Consider the following 23,280-nt stretch of genomic DNA (forward strand, 5'->3'; position numbering starts at 1 on the left):
TGAAACGAAACCGCTTTGAAACGCGATACTATCCAAGGGGAAAATTCCAGTTGAGACCATTGGTTCATTAACTGGTGTTGTCAACTGGTGTTTCCAACTGGTTTTCCAATAGTTTAACTATTATTTTTTTAACGAACTGGTCCAATCGGTTTTTCAACTGGGTATGCATCTAGTAGCTACCGTACTACTCTAGGCGATTTCGATCCAAGTCGGCCCCAAACCGTCTCGGCCAAAGTCAAGTCGGCCCACGTCAAGTCGGCCCCAAGTCAACTCGGCCTCAAGTCATCTCGGCCTCACGTCAACTCGGCCAAAAACTAATCGGTCAACTCAGCCACAATAAAGTATGGAAGTATCGACCTGCACCCCTCTAGGCCTATTATCATCATGCTAGGCCTAGTTTCACAACGCGAAAAAGATCTCTACATGATTTCTGTATTGGAACGCCTGGCCAGGCCTAGGGTAGCGGGACCGTCCGGCCCGGGAGAGTTCAACCCAGGAACGTCCGGCCCGGGACCGTCCGGCCCGGGACTGTCCGACCCGGGAGACTTCGACCCAGGAACGTTCGGCCCGGCTTAAATTTATCGGCTTTGATATTTATATGCATAAAATAAGCTTTTTTCCCCAACCTTTATTTTAGAGAGACTTTGGGGTAGGCCTAGTACTACTAGGGATAAAGATGCAATAAAGCAAACATTTTGAAAACATTGTCGAAAATGATAATTTACGCCGTCTGTTGGCCGCTTGGCGAATGCACAAAGTTTTTGAATAAATTGAATATAAAATTAGGCCTAGGGCTAGGCCTAGGCCTATGTTTTTTTATTTAGTACTGTAATTTATTTCATAATATATCACAATAAAATACGGATTGTTAAACACCTTTAAAAACTTGATAAATATCCAAAAAAATGAATATGAATTTGGTCTAAAGTGAGACGTTTCGGCCCACAAAGTGGGATGTTTCGGCCCAAAAGTGGGCCGAATCGTCCCAGGCCGAATCTTCTCAGGGCCGAATCGTCCCGGATTCTAGGGCCTCAGGCTTAGTTTAGGTAGCCCAGGTGACACGATTTAGACCTATCTATTGAACATTTATATATTTAGCAATATTATATCAAACATTACGTACATGGAGCTTCAAAGTTCAACCTTTTTTCCATTATATAGTTATAAAAGTACGTAGGGCCTAGGCCTACACTAATACCAATTATATTTTTGCCAACATTATTTTTGTTTGTAGTGCTCCTTTCTCCGTGCAAATATTGAGGGCGTAATTTTCATGAAAACAACCAGTGAGGTAAAGCCGAAGGCTAGAGGGCGTACTTCAGACTTTATGTGGTATTAATGTATTATATTAGATTATTTTTTATATTAAATAATTTTTTTGAACACATTTACGACCCCTCCTGTTGGAATCACTTTTCAGTCCGCCCTCTAGCCTTCAGCTTATTACATCTCGCTGGATAACCTTATTATAACAATGTATTTTATATTATGTATTATAACCAATTTATTGTTATTTATAAGTTCAAATTGGTCTTTAAATACATTGTATGTTTATATTATGTATCTATTCAGTCAGATCACCTTTTAAAAAAATCCTTTGCAATTAAAGGTAAAATGTCAATATTGACCAATTACATAATTTGCCTATAAAACCAAATAGCAACTAAGTACATTTAAGACAAAATGTGATATTTTATCATTCTGCTGAGACATCAATCAATTATACCATGGAGGTATACCTCCATGATCATACACAGTCAAAAGAGCACATTCATAATTACACCAGTTGACATAGTTCAACATGTTACCTAGTTATATACTAAATAATGCAAAGTTAACCAAAATAAGAGATCGATGGTCATAAATGTAATCACGTTATTTCAGTAAAGTTATGGTATTTCTGATATTTTTTTCTAGAGTGCGCATTATTTTAAAAGTATTTTAATAGTGTAAAATGAATAATAAAATTAATGATATGACATGTTATGATGTTAAAATGTTACGCTGACCTTTAATGATTTGTCACAACTTTATTAGGGTTACAATATTCGTTTTTGGGCAATAAACTACTGTTCATCAGAATCAGCATCCACAAAACAGGGCATAGGCATATCGGGAGGCAGATCCACCCAATCCACCACCTTTAATTTCGACAATGCAAAAGTAGGTTAACATCACCAATTCACAATTTCTAGGACTCTGACCGTATCAAAGCAAAATGCCGTGTTGCGTAATCACTAGTGGTGGAACAGTCGACGCAACAGTGCTGCAAACATCGCTACAGGCAGTTTGATTTCAAGCAACAACGCAAGTCAAACCTGGTCAAAGTTTACGGCAACTAACGTTGACGAGCAAACCTAACAGGATTTAACTTACTTTTTACTTAGGTGATATACTGGACGCAGGACTAAAGTCCTCTATATCCAGATCCAATATTGGTCCAATCCTGGTATTTTGAATCCTTGTGATTGTATATTACTGGTTGATTCCGCCCGAATTTGTCAAGGCTATTTTTAAAACTGTTTAGTGAGGTTGCTATCACAACATGTTCAGGTAGTGCATTCCAATTATCGGTTATACGGTTACTAAAGAAAAATATCCTTTTATCCAAATAGGAAACTCTCTTAGCTAGCTTAAGAGAGTGCCTCCGTGTTCTATTAGATACATTTAGTTTTAGGAAATCAGATACTGATTTATCATAATAGCCATTTAGAATTTTGAAAGTTTCAATCATATCATTACGACATTCTTCTATAGACCAAAGTAGGCAGTTTTAAAGCTCTTCATCTTTCTGCATAATTAAGGGATTAAACGTGTAGCTCTACGTTGAACACTTTCTTGAACACTTTCTAGAAGATCTATATGTTTCTCTAAATATGGATACCACACATAAATACTATTTTCCAATTTGGGGTCTGACAATGGCTTTATACAACAAAAGTAGAATTTCTGCATTCAGATAAGTGAAAACTCGCCTAATCAGTCCCATTAGCCTATTTGCCTTGTTGACCTTCTCTGTTATATGCATTTCAAATGATAATTTACTATCTATTATAATTCCAAGGTCTTTCTCATAGTCGACATGTAGGAGATTTTCAGTATTACTATACTGGTTCCAATGAATACTCATATTGAATATGTGTTGCATTCCTTCTTCTTAATTCCAAAACCTTACATTTCTGTATATTAAACTCAAGTAACCATGTTTCACACCATTTCCTTAAAGACTCAAGATCCTTATGTAATAATAAATGATCATTTAAATTTGAAACCTCTCTATAAATGTTTGTGTCATCTGCAAAAAGTAATACCTCAAAATTTACACATTCTGGCATATCGTTGATATAAATAACAAAGAGGAGTGGCCCTATGACGCTGCCTTGTGGGATTCCACCTGAAACATTAGGCCATTCTGATGCTTTTCCATTTACTATTACTCTCTGAGTTCTATCATATCTATACAGAAATGAATCGATCCACATACCAACTTCTTCAAGAATGCCATAGCTTTCAAGTTTTCATAGAAGCCTACGATGTGGAACCTTGTCAAAGGCTTTGACAAAGTCCATGTAAATGACATAAATTGATCCACCCTTATCTATTAATTCTGTCCATTGATCCAAGGCCTTCAACAATTGTAAAGTTGTAGAAAAAAATCCAAATTGCTTATCAGAAGGTAAATTGTTATCTTCTTGTAAATGCAAAATCAAACGATCCCTCACGATTGATTCGAAAAACTTACAGATAACACTTGTGAGGCTAACCGGACAATAGTTACTGGGTACTGATTTCTTTCCTTTTTTAAAAATTGCAGTAACATTTGTCTCCACTGGTCAGGTAGATGTCCAGATTGTAAGGATGTCTTCAATATCAAGCAAAAAGGAACACAGATAACTCTTGCCAGCTCGGATAGAACCCTTGGATGGAAACCATCTGATCCTGGTGACTTAGTAATATCTAACTTGTTCAACTTATTATACAATATTATGAGTTACATCAACTTTACTGAGAGGCGAATCAACCATCGTGGAAGCTAGCCAATACCAACATCTACCGTCTCAGTAATATACACACTGCTAAAAAACGTTGTCAAAGTTCTAGCTATATCTACATCTGTTTTTTTATGCACAGTGTTTACTAAGTCATTGTTATAGTTATTAGGTCAGGAACACCTTTCTTTTTTTCTTTCTCTTTTGTGGCTAACATCCATCTTTATTCATTCAATATTTCATACATATTTCGTTCACATTTCATTTTCATAAATTAAATTTCCGTTTTCTACTTTTTTCGTTACTTTCTGATTTTCACTCTTTTAACCTTTATACATATAGTGGTTTGATTATATGCATATATTCTGGCATACAGGTTTTTTAAGTTCAGTTTTAATTTTAATTATGTATATGACGGAGTCGTTGATAGCCGAGTGGTTAGGACACTTGACTGTCATACAGATAGACCCGGGTTCAATTCCCGACAACTCCCAGTCCACTCAGCTGTAAATGAGTACCTGGTTGAAAATACTAGGGAGAAAAAAGGCGGCGTGGAAAGGAACTGGCCACCCTACCACATAATGCCGAGGCTTAGTACAATGAGCTCCTAACAGCTCATTCCCCTACGTTCAGAGAACACGGGACTCACCTTTACCTTTACCTTTATATGACGTACACAGCTATTGAATACAATCGATTTTTTAATTGACATTTACTTCCTAACAGGAGTTCTTTGAACGAGCTACTGCTGTTATCTAGCTTTTTAAATATATTGTCAATTTTTTTCCACAGTATTTGATTACTACGTCTACAATAATAAAACATGTTTTTCGTCTTCAATGACTCCACAATTGTTACATATGTTATTATTTTTCAGTTTCCAGTTATACAGTTTTAGATTTGTAGGTACAATTCTATTTAGTAATTTGTAATTCAATTGGGCAAATTTCTTAATTTTTTCGTTTTCACTTTTCTTTTCCAGACATCACACCACTTGATATCTTCATTAAATATGTTATTCCATTTAAGTATGCTATTTAGAGTTTGTGTATCTTCAAAACTTTTTTGGATTTTATTTAGCCTGGAGTGCAATATTTTTTTCTATCATTCTTTTATTTTTCCTAGTTAGTGATCTAACATGGTTTCGAAGCCTAGATAGTATAGAGATAATCAAAACTGTTTTGCAGAACTGGGCAATGACAAAAATCTTCACAGAATAGTGTCCTGAAGTTGTGAAACATGTGTGCTCAGACAACAAAACTCAGATTTAATCATCTTTTTTAGAGATAATTCATTTTAATTATAGCAATGCAAGAATATTCCCTTTTGGTGCACAGACTAGTGTTTGGATTGTCCAGAAATTCATGGACATGGGTTCTAGATTTATATATTCAATAAGTTGCTATGTACATATTCTGGACATACTAGTTGAACTACTATGTTCTGATTGTAATGGGGATGAAAAAAGTGATAACCAATAGACGCTTATCCACCAAAGTGCGCAAGGCGCCTGTAAAAAACCAATGGAAACTAATCCGTAAACTTGACAAAACTACCAAATCTAGACAAAAACCACATAATTGCACTTTGTTAAGGTGCACAGACGACTCCAATCATGTTCTTACCAATCTTTGCAAAATGAATTTTTTAAAGTTTTATAAGTTTTGCTTTAACAATTTATTTTATTTAAGGTCAGCGTAATTGATTTTGTTCTGCATGGAACCCCCGCAGTTTAAACGCGGAAAAAACCACAGATGAATAGATTCTCTTTCTTGAGCTACATATGCTCACTTTATTTCTATTCTTCCGTTCATCCGGTAAATTAAAACAAAAACAAACAGAGAAACAATTGAAACGGCGCCATTAAGCATGTCACTAACGTACAGTATACTACGGCTTATCACACATAATTCGCGTTAACATGGTCATACTATCATCATTATGTCTATCAAACTTAACTAATTCATCAGTAAATAATAAATACAATTATATAATGTAAATACCTGATACTAGGGCTCATTTATATATGATTATGTCTCCACACAGAGCATTGAAGGTGTACAACAACGTTAATACAACGTATCGCCTATAGTGCACCGCTCTAATACAATCGTGACTAGTAGCCTAATTTACAGGTATCAAGGTGCGATACATAACAGATTTGATTAATTGCACTATAATAATTAATTTGATTATTCAAGTGATGACATGATTGATTAACAGGATGTGAAAATAAATGTTTTGTTAAAATGTTTTTATTTAGTTTTTAATATTGCAATTTGACCCTTAATCATTACATAAAAATGTAATAAAAGACCAAATTGTAATAATGGTATGCGAGCGAAGCAAGTGTGCTATCTAGGTCGTGCCCACAGATGGTTTTTTAATACACGGTCATTTCAGCGTAAAAAGGTTGGTTAGAGTTGGGGGATGGGAGAAGAGGATGGGTACAAACGATTTTTAAATATATCCTTTATCCACTCAGTAATGAAATATGTGTTCATGTTTTATACGCCTATAAATAATATACCACTAAATACAATAAAACATTTGCGATTTAATACTTTGTTAAAATTGTCACTTTAGTCAAGTCTAGGGGTCACTTCATCAAGCCTAGATACTTCAAGTGTGAAGTATCCTATTACAAACCAAAACTTTACTATTATGGACTGTTTTGATAATAATTCAATGATTATCTGACGGCGAATTTCAGTATTCAGTCAAATCACTGTAAATACCAGAAATAATGTTTGATTATTTGAGAGTGAATAAATATAATACTGGCCTAGGTTAACAGCAAGAACAAATTCATTATTTATTAAACAAGATTTTACAGATTACTGTCTACATGATTATCAGCAAATTTGTTCATAGACTCTCTTCTCTCAGATTTGCTTTGGGGTTTGTAATTTTAGCATGACCTGTCCTAGTTTACAAAGTACCAAAAACGTCGGCCTCTAGTACTATAACTGCTGCTTGCTTTCAGCTTCTAAATGGGACGTAGCGGGCTAAAGCAGCAGCGTGAAAACGTATAATTATAAATCTATAAAAATAGTATTTTTTTTAAAGAAAATATTATGATGCTGTACTCGAGCTGTTCAACCGGTTTTCAGCCATTATAAACAATTATCCTAGAAGGATGGTTAATGCGACTGACAGTAGGTCCTACCCACACTCACAGTAATTAAGTTTATTTGTGTTTATATATATAAACAGTACCCACACTCACAGTACAGTAAGAAATTTGCGATTCAAATGGCGACCAAAAGTTCAGTTTATTACCAAGGCTCCATAAATATACCTACTTGTGTTAAACCAAATAATTATACTGAAACTGAGAGATTGGAATGTTCTATTCATCACAAATCAATACATTTGTATAAACGTATGGTCATCCATTAGACAGTGTATACCACGATCGTAAAACACCCCTATAATTTGGTGCAAACCTATATTCGTTTTAATCGTCAATAACTAATTATCGAACTCAATTCAATTAGTATACAAGGTTACATCAGGTGGTTAAAATCAGTAGAGAAAGTACGAACCAACTTTATATACCTTTGAGTAAAAATTCTAGAACGCGCGATTTACCGAATTCTGTATTTACGTAAATTTATATTAGGCCTATAGATAATAATATAATACATTGTTGTAATTGGTCAATTTTGAACTTTGACCTCTTTTATATTTTGACATATTGACCACATAAACTGACCTTAAAACCCAAAACTGAAGATGGCATCCACCCCTATTGTTTTCGTCACCCCACAAAGTATACATTCAACATTGTTTCCTGCTATTAACAACAAATGCCCCCAAACTGTATAGAGGACTTTTGTGTATTTGGCCTCTTGAGACTTCTCAAAAAACTGCCTAGAAAACGATTCAAGGGGCATTTTTGGGTAGAAGCTAGAATCCACATGATTTAGGATAATTCGACCTCGCTGATTATGGCGGCCATTTTTTATAACTACCCTATATCTTGTAAACCGCTAGTCACAAATAATTAATTATTGTGTATTAAATTCACTCTAATAGCAAATTTTGTCAAAAAATGGATGCATGTCCTATTTCTGACATTTTGACGTTTGACCTTGATTTATCATATTATCTCAGCAACAGATATTCGCAGAGACAGGAAATAGGGCTCATCATCATCATCAGGCATCCTTCAGTCAAAATTGACTATGGAGACAACATTGGAGCGAGTTTCATCCGTTATCCAGTGAGTCTGTGTGAGTTCCAGTAGCTGATCTAGATTTTCTTTCAGATACCTCTCTTCATTTTCCATACGATATCTTTCTTCGCTGTGTACAAGTCCTGCCTTAATACAGTCTTGTCATGATTTTCGGTCATCAGCCTTTTTTTCCCAGGTGTTGAAATTGATGTCCATTGCATTTAAGTCTCTTTTACATGCATCTTTGAAACGCAAAAGTGGACGTACTTTGGATCTTTTACAATTCGCTAGCTCACCGTCCAACATAACCTTTGGAGTTCTTGTATCATCCATTCTTCTGAAATGACCAAGCCATCGCGTAGTCTTCGATGTCGAATTAATGTAAACATCGAAGGAATGCCACATCTATCAAGGATACTGTTGTTTGTTACCCTGTCCTGCCATCTGATATTTAAGACAGCGGAGGTGAAATACATTTAGTTTCTTTTCTTGTCTAGCATAGGTTGTCCACGATTCAGCTCCATACAAGAAGACACTAATGACACATGCCATATACACTTTGATCTTCACAGCCACTCTAATATTTTTTGTTTTCCCAAATACGTACAGACAACTGACTGAAAGTACTAGAGTTGTTATAAGTTATAACTGAACCAAGGTAAGAAAATTTACTAACATTTTTACAAAGTGTTCACAGGCACATGAAAATGTATCAAGTAGAAGTTGTAGACCATTAGAAGGATGGCTGCAGAAACAGGCATCATCTGCATAAAGAAAATCACGAAGAAGAACCTTAAATATTTTTTTCTCAGTTTTAAGTCTGGCCGGGTTGTACAGCTTGCCAGTAGATCTACAATGCAATAAAACTCCTTCCATAAGATTAGGTTCAAAAGCTATTTGGAGGACGACTGCAAAGTAAATCCCAAAAAGAAGAGGGGCAGGAACATCTCCTTGTTTTGTCCCTTTCTCGACATCAAATGGGTCAGACACTGCTCCATTGTACTTGACAGTAGCTTGCATTCCTTGATGGAAGGATCGGATAATATTTAATAGAGTAGGTGGATATCCAATTTTCCTTATGAGTTCAAATAGACAGTCTCTGTTAATAAGGTCAAAAGCCTTAGTGAGATCGATAAATGCCAGCTGTTTTTCCTCAACACATTTTTCCTGCAGCTGTCTAATAGAGAAAGTCATATCAATGGTAGATCTTCCAGAGAGAAAACCACACCGAGACTCTGGATATACCCTTTCCGCTAAAGGCAGCAGACGTTGTAGAACTACTTTTCCACAGATATTGAGAAGAGAAATGACGCGATAATTATCACAGCAACCACGATCACCTTTATTCTTGTCCAGAGTGACAATGGATGCATTCTTGAAATCCTGTGGAACTTTAACAAGAGACCAACAGAGACTAATAACCTCATGCAGATGATGTATTACAGTCAGGCCACCTGCTTTAACAATTTCAGTTGGTATACCATCATCACCAGGAGCCCTGCCTGAAGACCATTGCTTTTACTGCTGATCGTACTTCATCCATAGTTGGGTAGGAATCAAGTTCCAACTTAGTTGGTAAATTTTGAACATTTCTGAGTTCCTTCTGGGATACAGGCATCTTAGTTTGGTAAACCTCTGAGTAATGTTCTACCTATCGGTCCATCTGTTTCTTCTGATCGATTATCACATTACCATTTCGGTCTTTAATTTGTGCTGTTTTCTATTGCACTGGCCCAATAGCTTTTCGGATTCCTTCATACATTTTCTTCAAATACCCTGTATCAGCATCTTGTTGTATCTGAGCACTAAGTTCCTCCCAGTACTCGTTGAACAACAGCCCTTGCTAAACGTAGAGAGGCAAGATTATGCCGTGTAGCGTGAGTCTTGTAAGCTAACAGAGCTGTACGTTTCTTCTCAATGACGGGCAGTAACTTTTCAGACTTTTCTTCAAACCAGTCTTTGTTGTTTTTTATTTTCTTACCAAACACTTGTATAGCAGAGTCATAAATTGCAGTTTTCTTTTTTCCCCAGTATTCTTTAATATTTTTGCAATCATCCTGAATAGCAAGATTGTTTGCTAATTGATGTTCAAACTTTGCACATTTACCAGTGTCTCGTATTTTCTTGACATTGATCTTCCGACGAGGGTGATGTTTGGTTTTTGGTCTTTGCTTTTTTGCGACTGCAGACCAGAGAGTGGTCTGTCTCACAAACTGCACTATGAAACGTACGAGTATTTTTAACATCATTTAAGGAAGAACGGCGCGTGATGATCAAGTCAAGCTGATGCCAATGTTTAGACCTAGGGTGTCTCCATGAAACTTTGTGAAAAGTCTTTGAAAAATGTGTTAGTTACGCGAAGTTTGAAGTATGAGCATAATTCATGAATCCTTTGTCCATTTTCATTTAGCTTTCCAACACCAAAATTCCCTAAGCAGCGCATGCTGGCCATGCTGTCCTGTTGTCACCAACTCGAGAATTAAATTCACCAAGCAAAATTAAAGGTGTTTTCGCAGGAATGCTCTTAATAAAAGAATGCAGATATTGATAAAACTGATCTTTAACCTCGTCGGAACTCGTAAGTGTTGGTGCATACAAACTCAAGATGACAGGTGACTCAATAGAGTTTGAAAGCCTAATTGTAAGCGACCTCTCATTAATTACCTATTTTTCTTCCATAGAATTTGTAAGTAAAAAGTAAAGTAAGAATTTACGGAATTTTGTTTTATAGAATTCTTGAATAAAGCAATATTTTTCTTAAAATAAGAAAGAATTTACCTATTTTTCTTTCATAGAATTCTTGTTTTAAGCAATATTTTTTTTAATAAGTAAGAATTATACCGATTTTTTAAAATGGGAATTCTTGTTTTAAGCACTATTTTTCTTATAAAAAAGAAAGAAGGTACCTATTTTTCTTCCATAGAATTCTTGCTGCAAGCAATATTTGTTTTAAATAAGTAAAAATATACCGAATTTTGTTTTATAGAATACTTGTTTGAAGCAATATTTTTCTTGAAAAAGGAAGAATTTACCGATTTTTATTTTATAGAATTCTTGTTTCAAGCAATATTTTTCTTTAAATATGTAAGAATTTAACAATTTTCTATGGGAATTCTTGTATAAAGCAATATTTTTCTTAAAATAAGAAAGAATTTACCTATTTTTCTTTCATAGAATTCTTGTTTTAAGCAAAAACTTTTTTTAATAAGTAAGAATTTTACCGATTTTTAAAAATGGGAATTCTTGTTTTAAGCAATATTTTTCTTATAAAAAAGAAAGAATGTACCTATTTTTATTTTATAGAATTTTTGTACCAAGCAATATTTTTCTTAAAATAAGTACAAATTTATCGATTTCAATTTCATAGAATTCTTGTTTTAAGCAATATTTTTTTTTAATATGTAAGAATTTTACTGATTTTTTAAAATGGGAATTCTTGTTTCAAGCAATATTTTTCTTAAAATAAGTAAAAATTTACCAATTGTTTATGGGAATTCTTGCATCAAGCAATATTTCTCTTAAAATAAGTACAAACTTACCGATTTTCATTTCATAGAATTCTTGTTTCAAGCAAAAGTTTTCTTAAAATAAGATAACTTATTTATAGAATTCTTGTTTCAAGCAATATTTTTCTTTAAATAAGTTAGAATTTCCCGATTTTTATTTTGTAGAATTCTTGTTTTAGGCAAAATTTGTTTAAACAATTAGTACAATATTCTTATAAGGAAAAGGTAAAATTCCAACACAAAAACGCAGTTTAAAAAATGTTAGCAATGATCGTATATGATCTTTGGTTTTCGATCGGTTGGTAGGCCTACCTCTATATAACGTGTAAGTACAATACAGTACTGCATTTACATCTATACAGTGATATAACCATTAGTAACCTATAACTTCTCTGTCTTTATATATTTAGCAATTTATGATAGACGAATGAGATAAACCAGCGTTTTTTGTTTGTACTGGAAATATTAATAATCTGACATACATTACTAGTTTTCGTGTCCTGGGCTATATTAAATTATCGTTAGCTTAGCGCATTTCCAGGTCAAACATACCCAATAAGCCATTCTCGGATGGGCCTAAGCATGACCATAATATATTCATGAAATTATGTTAATTAAATAATTTCAAAACATAATTTATTTTAGGATTTGAAATTACAAATATACATGAAGTAAGGAACAGCATACAATTCAATATTTGAAATGGAAAAACAGGCAGAACAATATCTACGTGGATTTTACATGTTTGAACACACTATTAACAAGCGTGTTTTAGCAGGTGATATTGAGATAGAGGAAACATACAAAACTGCACAAGAGCAAAGAAATATTCCCTTTAATTGAACGAAAATTCTTATCATAGGAGATCATGCTGTGAGAAAAACTTCAACGTTTACAAGGGAAGGAATTTAGACAAAATGAACTTAGTACAATAGGAATCGAAACAGACACTGTCAAAACAAAAGTGAATGACATGTTAACAGTAAATGGTGTCCTGTAACTAATTCATCTCTAGAAGATTACAAATGTTCTGTTGCATGGTGGGCGGTAACACACACGCAGTAAAAATTACTCAAGAATCATCTCATTTAAGAAAACGAATGAAAAAAAAAAACAACAAAAAAACAACTGTTATTAGGACAAACAGTTAAGTTGAAAACTTACCAGGTTTTTCAAAATATTCAAAGGTTGGTTGTTTTTCTTATTGGTGGATATACATTCAGAGTTGGGCTTGTTGCCTGGGCATCTATATTATGTTTGATTTTTATAGTGCATATCGATTTGGTTCAGTCCATATGATTACAATGGTACTCGTAGATAGCACAATGAGCATAGGCGTAAATAGGCTAGTAGTAACTGGCCTACTTACAGGAGCCGAAGGCCTTTGTATAGCATTCAGTATAATGGTGCATCCACGGCAACAAATGTTAACTATTGCAAATGTAACTTAAAAATTAATTGTTAGTTACAGTAAAGCATATTTTACATTTTTAATTTATATATTTGCTATTACCACATTTACTATCTACAGAAATGTTCATTCCAAGCTGTATGCATTGAGTCAAAGGCACGGTATAATTGTATTAAGGAGTTGTGATCTTTTGTGGTTAACCACCACCTTTATTCATTCAATGTTACATAAACAACAATTACAGAATCTCATATGTATTTACATTATTTTCTGCATATTTGTTGTTATGTTATCTACTACAAAATATATTGCATATTTAATAAAAAAGTTGTTTAGTTATGAAACGTTTGTTATTTATCATAATTTGTGTGTCTACACAAATATAATACATTAGACCTATATACAGTACACGGGCATAGAAAAACCTATAAAAACTGTCAAGTAATAAAATGGAAATGTGTATACACAAGTTAAAAGTATAATATACGTATACATACAGACAATATACTTTATTTCCATTAAAGCTTACTGAAAAAAATCTGACAGTTTTTCTTTGACGTTAGCCCATTTTTTCTAGCATTGATAATGTTACATGCGTATTAATTCTTAATTAAATTAAAAAGTTATATTCTGTATAGGTTCCATATCGTCTTTTGTACATTTTCGTTTTTCAACGTTATTTTATATGTTATACATGATTTATATATTGAAAAACAAAAAACAGAAATTAATTCATTGATGAGTTTGCTATTTGTATTTCCAGTAATTATATTAGTCCAACTTGAAAAGTTGTGTTGTGTTTCGTTAACATGAAAAGACTTAACAAACATTGAATCGAACTTTCTCCAGACTGGCTGAATTGTATTATTTCTACTTCTATTTTACATTTTAGGTATTTATCACTATCAGCTAATTTCCATAGTTTTAATGTTTTCCTACATGCTATAATTCTGTGTAACAATTTAAAGTTGAATTGTGCAACTTTTACAATATGTTTGGTGTTTAAAACTTTATTACACCATATTGCGTGCCAATTTAAATCAACACCAAATTCCTGCTTGATTTTAATGCATTAGTGAAGTCTCTAAAACTGAGCTGGGTCAAGCGTTTGCTAAGCCCAGATCCTGGGAAATGATATGAATGAATGATATTTTGAGAACTCCGTCTTCGTTTTTATTAATAAGTGTTGTTCTTTTAATTTTTTCTCTATTTCCGCTCCATAAAAAATTATAAATTTCTTTTTCAACAATAGGAAAGATATATGTTGGTACATTTATTACACTAGCATTGTAAATGAGCTTAGATAAAGCTAGAGTTTTAATTATTATATTTTTCCAAAGAAATATAAGTGTCTTGTTTTCCATAACTGTAAAGTTTTTTTCAAACTAACAATTTTATCGTCCCAATTCTTTTTATCACACAACTTTTCGTCGCAACCAACGTAAATTCCTATGAATTTAATTGGTTCTTTTGTTCATAAAATATTATATGGAGAGGAATTAAGAAATCTGCTTGATCCAATCCAAATGTCATTTGTTTTTTATAATTTAATTTCAAGCCTGATATATCACAGAATTTTTTTATTTCATCAACAAATATTTTAAGCTATGTCCATCACGCGTGAAAATTACAGTATCATCTGCTAATTGGGCAATTTGAACAATTCCATCTGCAGCATTTTCTGTACTTGGTAGTGTGATGCATTTGCAGAGTGGATTCGCTCTTATATTTATTGACATAATTTCGGCAACCAAGATAAATAATAAGGCAGACAGTGGACACCCTTGTCTAACTCCGCAATTCATTTTGAAGCTCTCAGAGACCCAACCATTGTTTATCACTTTACATCGTGTATCAGTATAAATTAAGTTAATCCATTTTATGAACGATTTGCCGAAGCCAAATTTCTCAAGTGTTTTAAGAAATAACTTTCTATGGAATCAAAAGCCTTAGCAAAATCAAGAAAGATTATTGCACCAGGTATATTTGTATCTTTTGTAAAATTTAGTAAGTCGTCTACTAGTCTAATATTTTCTCCACCGACCCTTCCGTTTATATATGCTTTTCGGTTGTTGCTTATTGTCAAACCAATAACGTCATGCATTCGGTTAGAAAGGGCATGTGCCATAATGTTATAATCTACGTTAAGTAAAGTAATTGGCCTCCAATTTTCTAACTTTTTTCTCTCGCCTGATTTGAATATTAGATTTATTATTCCTACTCATTGTGAGCTGGATAATTTATTTTGATTGTAATTTTCTAGGTAATCTTTTATATTTTCTATTTTTATCTGTTTGCCTTCATTAACTGTTCTTTATAACAGTAATATGTTTTCTTTTTGCCTTGTTTTTTTTTCTAACCGCAAATAAAATTTGGTGTTTTTTTCTCCGTTCTCAAACCATTCTATTCTGGATCTTATCTTCGCACCTTGTGCTTCAATTTGGTATATTTTCTCGAAATCTTTTGATTGATTTTTATCAATTGGCTGTTTTTAATTGGGAAAAATTATTGTAATAATAAAATAAGTTTATTTACTACTTCTTGTGTTGCCATAACCGTGTTTTGCACGACTAATGGTATTATAGTCGGATGAAATTGTGCAGCTTCTGAATATATACTTCAAAATGATATATTTAATAAATCAGTTGGTTTTTAGGTGGTTTGTTTATAGCATATACTACTTGTGATTGGCACCTAGTGGATTTGCAATCTGTAACAACAGTGAACCTCTCTATTCCTCTGTATCTGATTAATGTATTGTTTATTGTTTCTCCGATTTTTTTATTTATTCTCTACGAATGGTTTGCATACATGAAAGTTAAACACACATCGTCCATATAAATAACAAATAACAAATAACACACGTCAAGCGTTAATTCGTAATGAATTTTTGTTTGATGCTAGGTTTTAGCTTATGGGACTTTGCCGTGCAAGAAATGTATCATAACACACACCATCTGTTTATGCCTAAGAAAGGTGTATATTTGATAGTGTTCAATACAATTAAATATGTTCAATATCCAGAACAAGAAGTTAAACGACTCGAAATATTGGCTCCAATTCGTAGCCCTGCATGATGAAATAAAAAAAAAACCATAGTCCTGCTTGTACGAACCAGAAGACATGGTATTAAGAACAATAACGATCTTCAAACATTAGTAAGACTAGCTTCTGATGATCTATACAATACATATATTAATAATATAATACATTGAAAACGAATTGAAAATTGACAAACAACGGAATACATTACGTGAAGTTATCTTTAGTGAGATTACTGAATTACCCTTTTTTCAACAGACGTTCTGTCGAACATTTGTTGTTTAATCAGGCGCTGTTTAAGCTATAATTGTTAAAGCCCCAGAAACTCACAAGAGAAATAGTTCAGCTTTACGTGCAGTAGAATGTGAAGTGATTATCATACAAGACAATTCAAAGAAGATATAAAAAAAATATTAAAATACTATCATCTTAACAGGAACCAAATAATTATGACTATATTAGAATGGATGAATATATTAAAATACTGTTCTTGTACACGTTTTGTAATTTGTTCTTTTTCTAGTCTATCATACAATATAAATTTGTTAACTGATTTTGTTTTACGTAGCGTCACCAGCGGCCGTTGCGAATTTATGATTATATTGTAGTAAATAACGAAAATTGCAAAAGTTTCATTTTTATGTTACGAAATACCTATCTGTTATGTGCAAAAGACGTGAATTTTGACCTCAAATAAGATCTTGATTTGTATGATTTATGTTTGGTTTTTTAGATCTAATTTAATCTAGGTCTAATTCTATTAACATTATTAAAAGCAATATTCAAATTATTTATAGAATTACACCCATTGTATTGCCTGTTCTTTTTCTTACCCCCTCGTCTGTATCTATTTCTTTTATTTTGTCTAATGCTTGTTTCCTCTTTACTACCATTATTCTCACAGGCGTCTTCATAGTTAAAAAGTAGAGTTGCATATGAAGCGGTTTGATAAATTCAATTCTGTATTACTGACAATGTCCTATTTGGTACGATTCTGGATAAATCTATGAGAAGCATGTGTCATAGAGTTGTAGTTATATTGGCTATCGTAGTCAAATCTGTATCCCCATCGCTTATTTGCATGATAAGAGTTGCTGTGATTGCGGAGGTACATGTTGTATCTTCGTTGATCATAATTCGATTCCTCGATGATGAGTTGTAGGTTTCCTTCGATTAGCTGGCCTTATGACTGTATGGATAGCATTTATGTTGCTTAAGTCTTCTCCATTAAGGTTTGAACGTGCAGTTGTTGATCCATTTTTCATTAAAAATTTCTCGTCATTGTCAAATATTTGACAATTCATGTCTGTGGCGATTTCCTTTATCATGTCATTAACTCTTGTGTGGTGATCTAAATTATCTGTACGTGGGCTTACAGTTGAAACCACCAGGGTTGTAGATGATTAGATTTGGATTTTACATCATCAATCATTTCCTGATAGCGCTAACTCCATCTGAAGGTCTTCATCTTTCGTGCAATTATTTGTACCAACATGAATGACGATAGTATCAAAATCATTATGATCGGTTAGTTTCTGATCAATATCCTTGATTTTTCCACCACGTACGCATGTTACCTTTGAGTTACTGAGGCCCGTTCATTAATACCTTTAATAATAGAATCTCCAATAATCGGGCATTTTTCTTGGTTGTGGTGATAGTAGCAGCAGCTTCGGTTGATTAGATATTAAATACCAACTTCTGGTCGCATCTGTGTTGTGGAATTGAGTTGGGCCATCATCAATTGCTGATCATTAACAATTTTGAGGCAATATCTGCAGCCGATTTAGTTAACATGGTTTGTTGGTTGTGGTGTGAAAGTTCTTTCACATAGTGTGGTAGATCGTGGCACGGTGGACATAGCCAAACTTTAGGGTTAGATTGTGGTTTAATGTTCAGACAAACTCGATGATAGGATTCTTTACAGAGAAAACATTCCAGTGCTTTTCCATTGTCTACATTACTTATAGCTTACATTCATCTATACATTTGATTTTAAACGTCTATTTTAAGAAATTTACGGTACAGAGGGTTAATCGTAAATTAAAATATTAGTGAACATACGAACACAATCATATCGTTACCATAAGTCGTATCCTTTTTCTGTAGCGTACGTCTATACACAGTACACGAAGTAACTTCGCCTAGAAAGTAACTACAGTACACATGTTGGTCTGTGGATGGAACATGATATCGCGCGTAAACCGCAATGTGCTGGACCCAATGTTGAACGATTCGTACAAAGGGATACCGCCAGACAAGTGCGTATCTATTGATTATTTAGATCGCTGGCAATAATGAATAATAATAATAATAATGAATGCATATATAAATATATATATAAAGTGTAATAGCCCTCCGACGTACTCGGTCAATAATGGGACGTCGCGGTTTTCTAGACGCTGAAGCTGCGAGGTGAACGCGAATGATTTTTACTGTATATTATATCACCGTAGATATTGATGGTGCTATAATGAAATAGTACTATCATAATTAAAGTTAACTAAACCAAATAGATTAGTATTAAAATCAAAAGATTGTCGCATTATGTGCACCTTCTCACTATTAATTATATAAATAAAATGTTCATTTATATATACAATTGGTTTAGCAATAGAATGCTAGTCTAGTTTTATTTAATTTGTTTACAGTTTTACCACACCGACACGTGTACAATCGCAACGAGTAGATACATTAATGTTAAAACGCACTTCTGATCTATTTGTTTGTTTGCGAAATTTGACTGTCTATTCGATTCAATTCAACTTTAACCACGGAGGCACCATGCGTCACTGAGGCAGCAAAATGTAACCGTTTGGTGAGAAGAGGTGATCAATGATTTTAAACGTCTTTGTTTCAATCATATCCATGTCTAGTCCCCTTATATTTATGGGTCTATACCCGTGTCACCTCCTGATGGCGTTGAATTACACTCATATGTTCTAGTTCGTTTGTTTGTTTTGTTGTTTCTTCGTTCACGGATGTTTTTACTAAGACACTCTTTTGTATTTTTGTCTGGACGAAAGTAAATAAGATAACATTTAGAAAAATAAAATGCAGAAAGAGTTAAAAAATTAAATAACAGAAGAAATATTACCCGAAAGCAAATTTTAAGTCGTCCAGCAGCTGCAAAATGAGCAGGAATTGAAAATATTTCCAAGATACACCATGTGAACATAATAAACCAAATAAATCTAGCTTCTTGGAAATTCTTGGGTAGATTGCGGGCCCGAAATGCAAATATAAAACACATTAATGATAAGAATAATTGGTAGATGTTGGTGACAATATAACCAACATCTGTTTCTCTGCAGAAAACAGGTATAATTGTTAATGAGTTATTATAATCACGTACTGCGTGACTAGGATAGATCGTTTCATGGATTATCTTGAATGCTAGATGAATGGCTGTTATTACAACGACTAAAATCCACGAATACCGATAAAATGTTGCAATCGGTATCTTGAAACGTTGCTTATTGTTGAAAATTTTTACAATAACGTACAGTTTAGCACAGAAAATTCCAAGAATTATTGTGAGATTAAGACCATCAAGAACCGATAAAACTTTACACATATTGTCAGTCGGAATTCCTATATAGAAGTATACCATCTGGAAGCTTAAAAGCAGAACGAACGCCAGAACAAAACTGTGTGACAAACTAGAAGCCTTTACAACCGGCGTTTCACGATGTCGGTAGAAGATGCAGGTGACAACAACCGTTGCTAAACTGCCTACGACACTAATAAGGCAGAAAATAACAGAAATAATTTCTCCCCACAAAAACACATCCGGTATCTTCTTAAGGCAGGTTGTGCGATTGACATCTGCATACTTGTCATTTCCACACACTTCACATTTGTCAGCATCTACGAAAAAAAACCACATTTTTTAAAATTTGTTTTATATTGTATATATATATATATATATATATATATATATATAAATTGTAACATAATAGTTCTACAATCACAAACATAACAAAAGAAAAATGGACAATTTTTTTTCTGTGTAAAATATTTTAATTTTATTTTAAAATGAAATAGGCCCCTATATGATAACGATAATTATGATAAGGAAATTATATATTATGTTATAACGATGCTTAAAAACAAAACTATTAACGATGCAGTAGGCATATCGTCCTTTATTTGTGTTAAGTTTTGTTTTGCTTTTTAAACCTTTACTATTAATGAAAAATAGAGGTAATATGGAATACAAAGTGGATTTACAAAATTTAAAATGTTATACCACTGATGAAGTTGATTACATTTTAGTTATAAAAAAAAGAAAATAACAAAAAAGTGTTAGAAATGAAAATAATATGAAGGTGTAATGGTGATGACATAACTATGATTATATTAATGTAAATAAAAGTGGACCTGTTTACGCTACAAAGGAGACTAGAAATATTTACAAAAGTGTATGTATTAAATCAAAGGTCAAAATGCTGAAAATGATAACATTGTGGGTACCAGTGGCGTAAAACTGCAAATCTTAAATTAAACGTAAAAATCAACACACAACCCCTTAAAATCAACGCAATTCGTAAAATATTGTTTTTAATGAAATGTGGTTTTCAAAACATTTTATTACGATTCGTGGCAGTTTTATTTCTTTCGTTCTATATGACCACAATTCGTAACAATCCCTACTGGTTGACGTGCCGCAAAATCGCACCACATGGAAGAGGTAATTTTTAAATATACTAAAAAAATAAATCAAAACTACAAGGTAAACCAGCCAGAAAGAAATTTTGCAGAGCGTTTAGAGAGAGAGGTATCAAAGCGAGAATATAAAGTAGGCATGAGTGAATTGAAATAAAAAAAAGTATACAAAAGTGGGTCCAGATCAAGATAATATCATTAATGTACATTCAGGTCTGTACTGACTTTATTCGCAAAATTAAACAAATATCTTACTAATTAGTGGAACAATGACCGTATAATTTGCCATTAGAGTAGTATCGTTTTAAAATGTTGTCGGAGAATTTTACAGATACAGAATCCAGACAGTGCACTGATTGGTTTATAAAATAATTATGCATATTTAGTTAATTTTCTTTTACAGATTTTTTGTTGATTTTAACAATTTGTGTTGATTTTGTGAGTTGCGGCTCTGGATCTCAACGGAGAAACAAATGAAATAGAATAAAAGCTAAATCATACAATAAAGTAAACTAATTATAAATAAAGTGCCTTCAAATACAATTCTTCATCAGGGCAGCAAACATATTTCGTTGGGATGTTGATTTAAGAACCAATCTCGTGAATTTAATATACAGAAAGATACGGGCATATCAATCTGATCTCGTTGTGCGTAAATACACTAAAAGGCTAGTGCTTTTCCACTGTACCCCGCTGAGTTGCATGTATATGTATTTTAATCAACTATGGCAGTGAAAGTTTCAACAAAGTACTAAATCACAATGTTTTACTGTGTTTAGTGGTATTTTATTCATAAAACATGAACATTTCGTTTACTGGGTGGATAAAGAATATATTAAAAAAAATGTTCCTCTTAGCAACAAACCTCTTCCCAACAAAAAGTGTTTTTTTTTTTAATATGACTTAAAAAGTCGTGACAATTTCTCTTTTGGAAGTAATATTACAGGGTGCTAATTTCAGTTAGACTACATAAATCACCGTGTCTATTTATTTGTTCCTCCTGTTTTTTACGCTGAAATTACTGTGTATTCGAGAACAATATATTATGGGCGCGACCTAGTGAAAGTAAATTTGGTAATCATGCAGTATGTTACATAATTCCTACACCTAATTCCTCAACCTACACAACAAGCTTACATATATATAGATAGCACAGTATGGCATCACAGGTGTTGATTAATTACATGTCCGTTTGGGTTGTTGATACAGCAATTAAGCATAATGACGGCAAGTTAGGCCATAGCAACTGACTGACTGACATGTATTCATTCATGTCATAGAAACAGACTATGTTAAAAGACATTTAGATTTAAAGTTTTGTTTTAGAATTTTTGGAAATACAAATAAAATAAGAAGCTTTCTAAAAACATTACCGGTACTATTTAAATTTGTAACGTTACAAAAACAATATATTAAGAAATATAACTATAATAACATACAACAAACTTCATTAATTTAAAATACAATTTAATTATTTATCAGTTAAATTCAATATACCATTAATTTAGAAAAAAAAGCTTTGGAAAAGTTACCAAATTACAATAATTTTATTTTAAAATCTTTACGAAGAAAGTTGATACGCATCTATATATAAATTTACGTGAAGGGCAAAATTCGGTAAATCGTGCGTTACTTCTCGATGGCATATAAAGTTTAGGTTCAACGATTTGCCCCAAATAGGGGTATTTTCCGATCGTGGTATACACTGTCTAATGAATATCCATCTTGAAAAATACCCGCATACAATAATACGAGGATGCTTCGCTTTTACCTATATCCTTCTACGATAAATGTTTTTTAACAGCTCGACTACAGCATCATAGTGTTGATGACAAGTCGATTTTCTTATAAAAATACTATTTTGATAGATTTAATATACGTTTATACAAATGTATTGATTTAAATGGAACATTCCAATCTCTGTTCCACAAGCGTCTATTCCCGCAGACGTAATAACATGAAAGCAAGTACACAAAAAATAGAAATTTTATCTATTTTTTTTTCAATCTTTGCTGTAGATGTTGGATATAGGTACTTTTTAAACAGATAATGACCTAGCGTTTTGAGTTAAACCACCACCCACACCACCCTCATCCATGGCAAGAGTAGCGTTATAAGCCAGTATAAGATAGGCCTACAGTACGAAGGATCACGTCACATGCCCTAAACGCAGAACAACTTTGGTGGGTTAAGGAACCAACTCAAGTATGAATTGGCTCTAAGAAACAATTCAAAAACCATTAGGCCTACTAATTCAGTTAAGTTAGATAATTATTATTATTTTTTGTAACCATATTTAATGAGGGTGATCCATCCAGCAATTGCTGGTCATTATGGACCCTCAGAGGTTCACAAGACAAACATATACAGAAGATGCTTGACATAACCAAGGTCTTATTACAAGTCTTTGGGAGTAGAGTTGTAATTTTGTCCTGACATGTGAACCTGATTAAAACGAATTTACGATTTGCCCCGAATAGAGGT

General features: G+C 33.1%; 2 protein-coding genes across 3 annotated transcripts in view; both read right to left on the reverse strand.

Moving 5' to 3' along the window:
• Positions 1–1,238, reverse strand: part of LOC140050378 (ATP-binding cassette sub-family C member 5-like) — a 95,867-nt gene extending 94,629 nt beyond the window's left edge. For both annotated transcript variants that reach the window (XM_072095541.1, XM_072095542.1), the window contains exon 1: positions 1,124–1,238. The gene's annotated coding sequence lies outside the window, so the exon portion shown is untranslated. The remainder of the gene's footprint in view (positions 1–1,123) is intronic.
• Positions 1,239–9,974: 8,736 nt separating this feature from the next.
• LOC140049737 (extracellular calcium-sensing receptor-like) overlaps positions 9,975–23,280 on the reverse strand; it is a 28,531-nt gene continuing 15,225 nt past the window's right edge. Inside the window, exons 4-6 of the mRNA XM_072094686.1 lie at positions 19,423–19,998; positions 19,030–19,143; positions 9,975–10,387 (exon numbers count right to left, since the gene is read on the reverse strand). Of these exons, the coding sequence (XP_071950787.1) occupies positions 9,975–10,387; positions 19,030–19,143; positions 19,423–19,998 (1,103 nt within the window). The remainder of the gene's footprint in view (positions 10,388–19,029; positions 19,144–19,422; positions 19,999–23,280) is intronic.

The sequence above is a fragment of the Antedon mediterranea genome, chromosome 5 (genome assembly GCF_964355755.1).
Source record: "Antedon mediterranea chromosome 5, ecAntMedi1.1, whole genome shotgun sequence".
In the NCBI taxonomy this organism is placed as follows: domain Eukaryota; kingdom Metazoa; phylum Echinodermata; class Crinoidea; order Comatulida; family Antedonidae; genus Antedon; species Antedon mediterranea.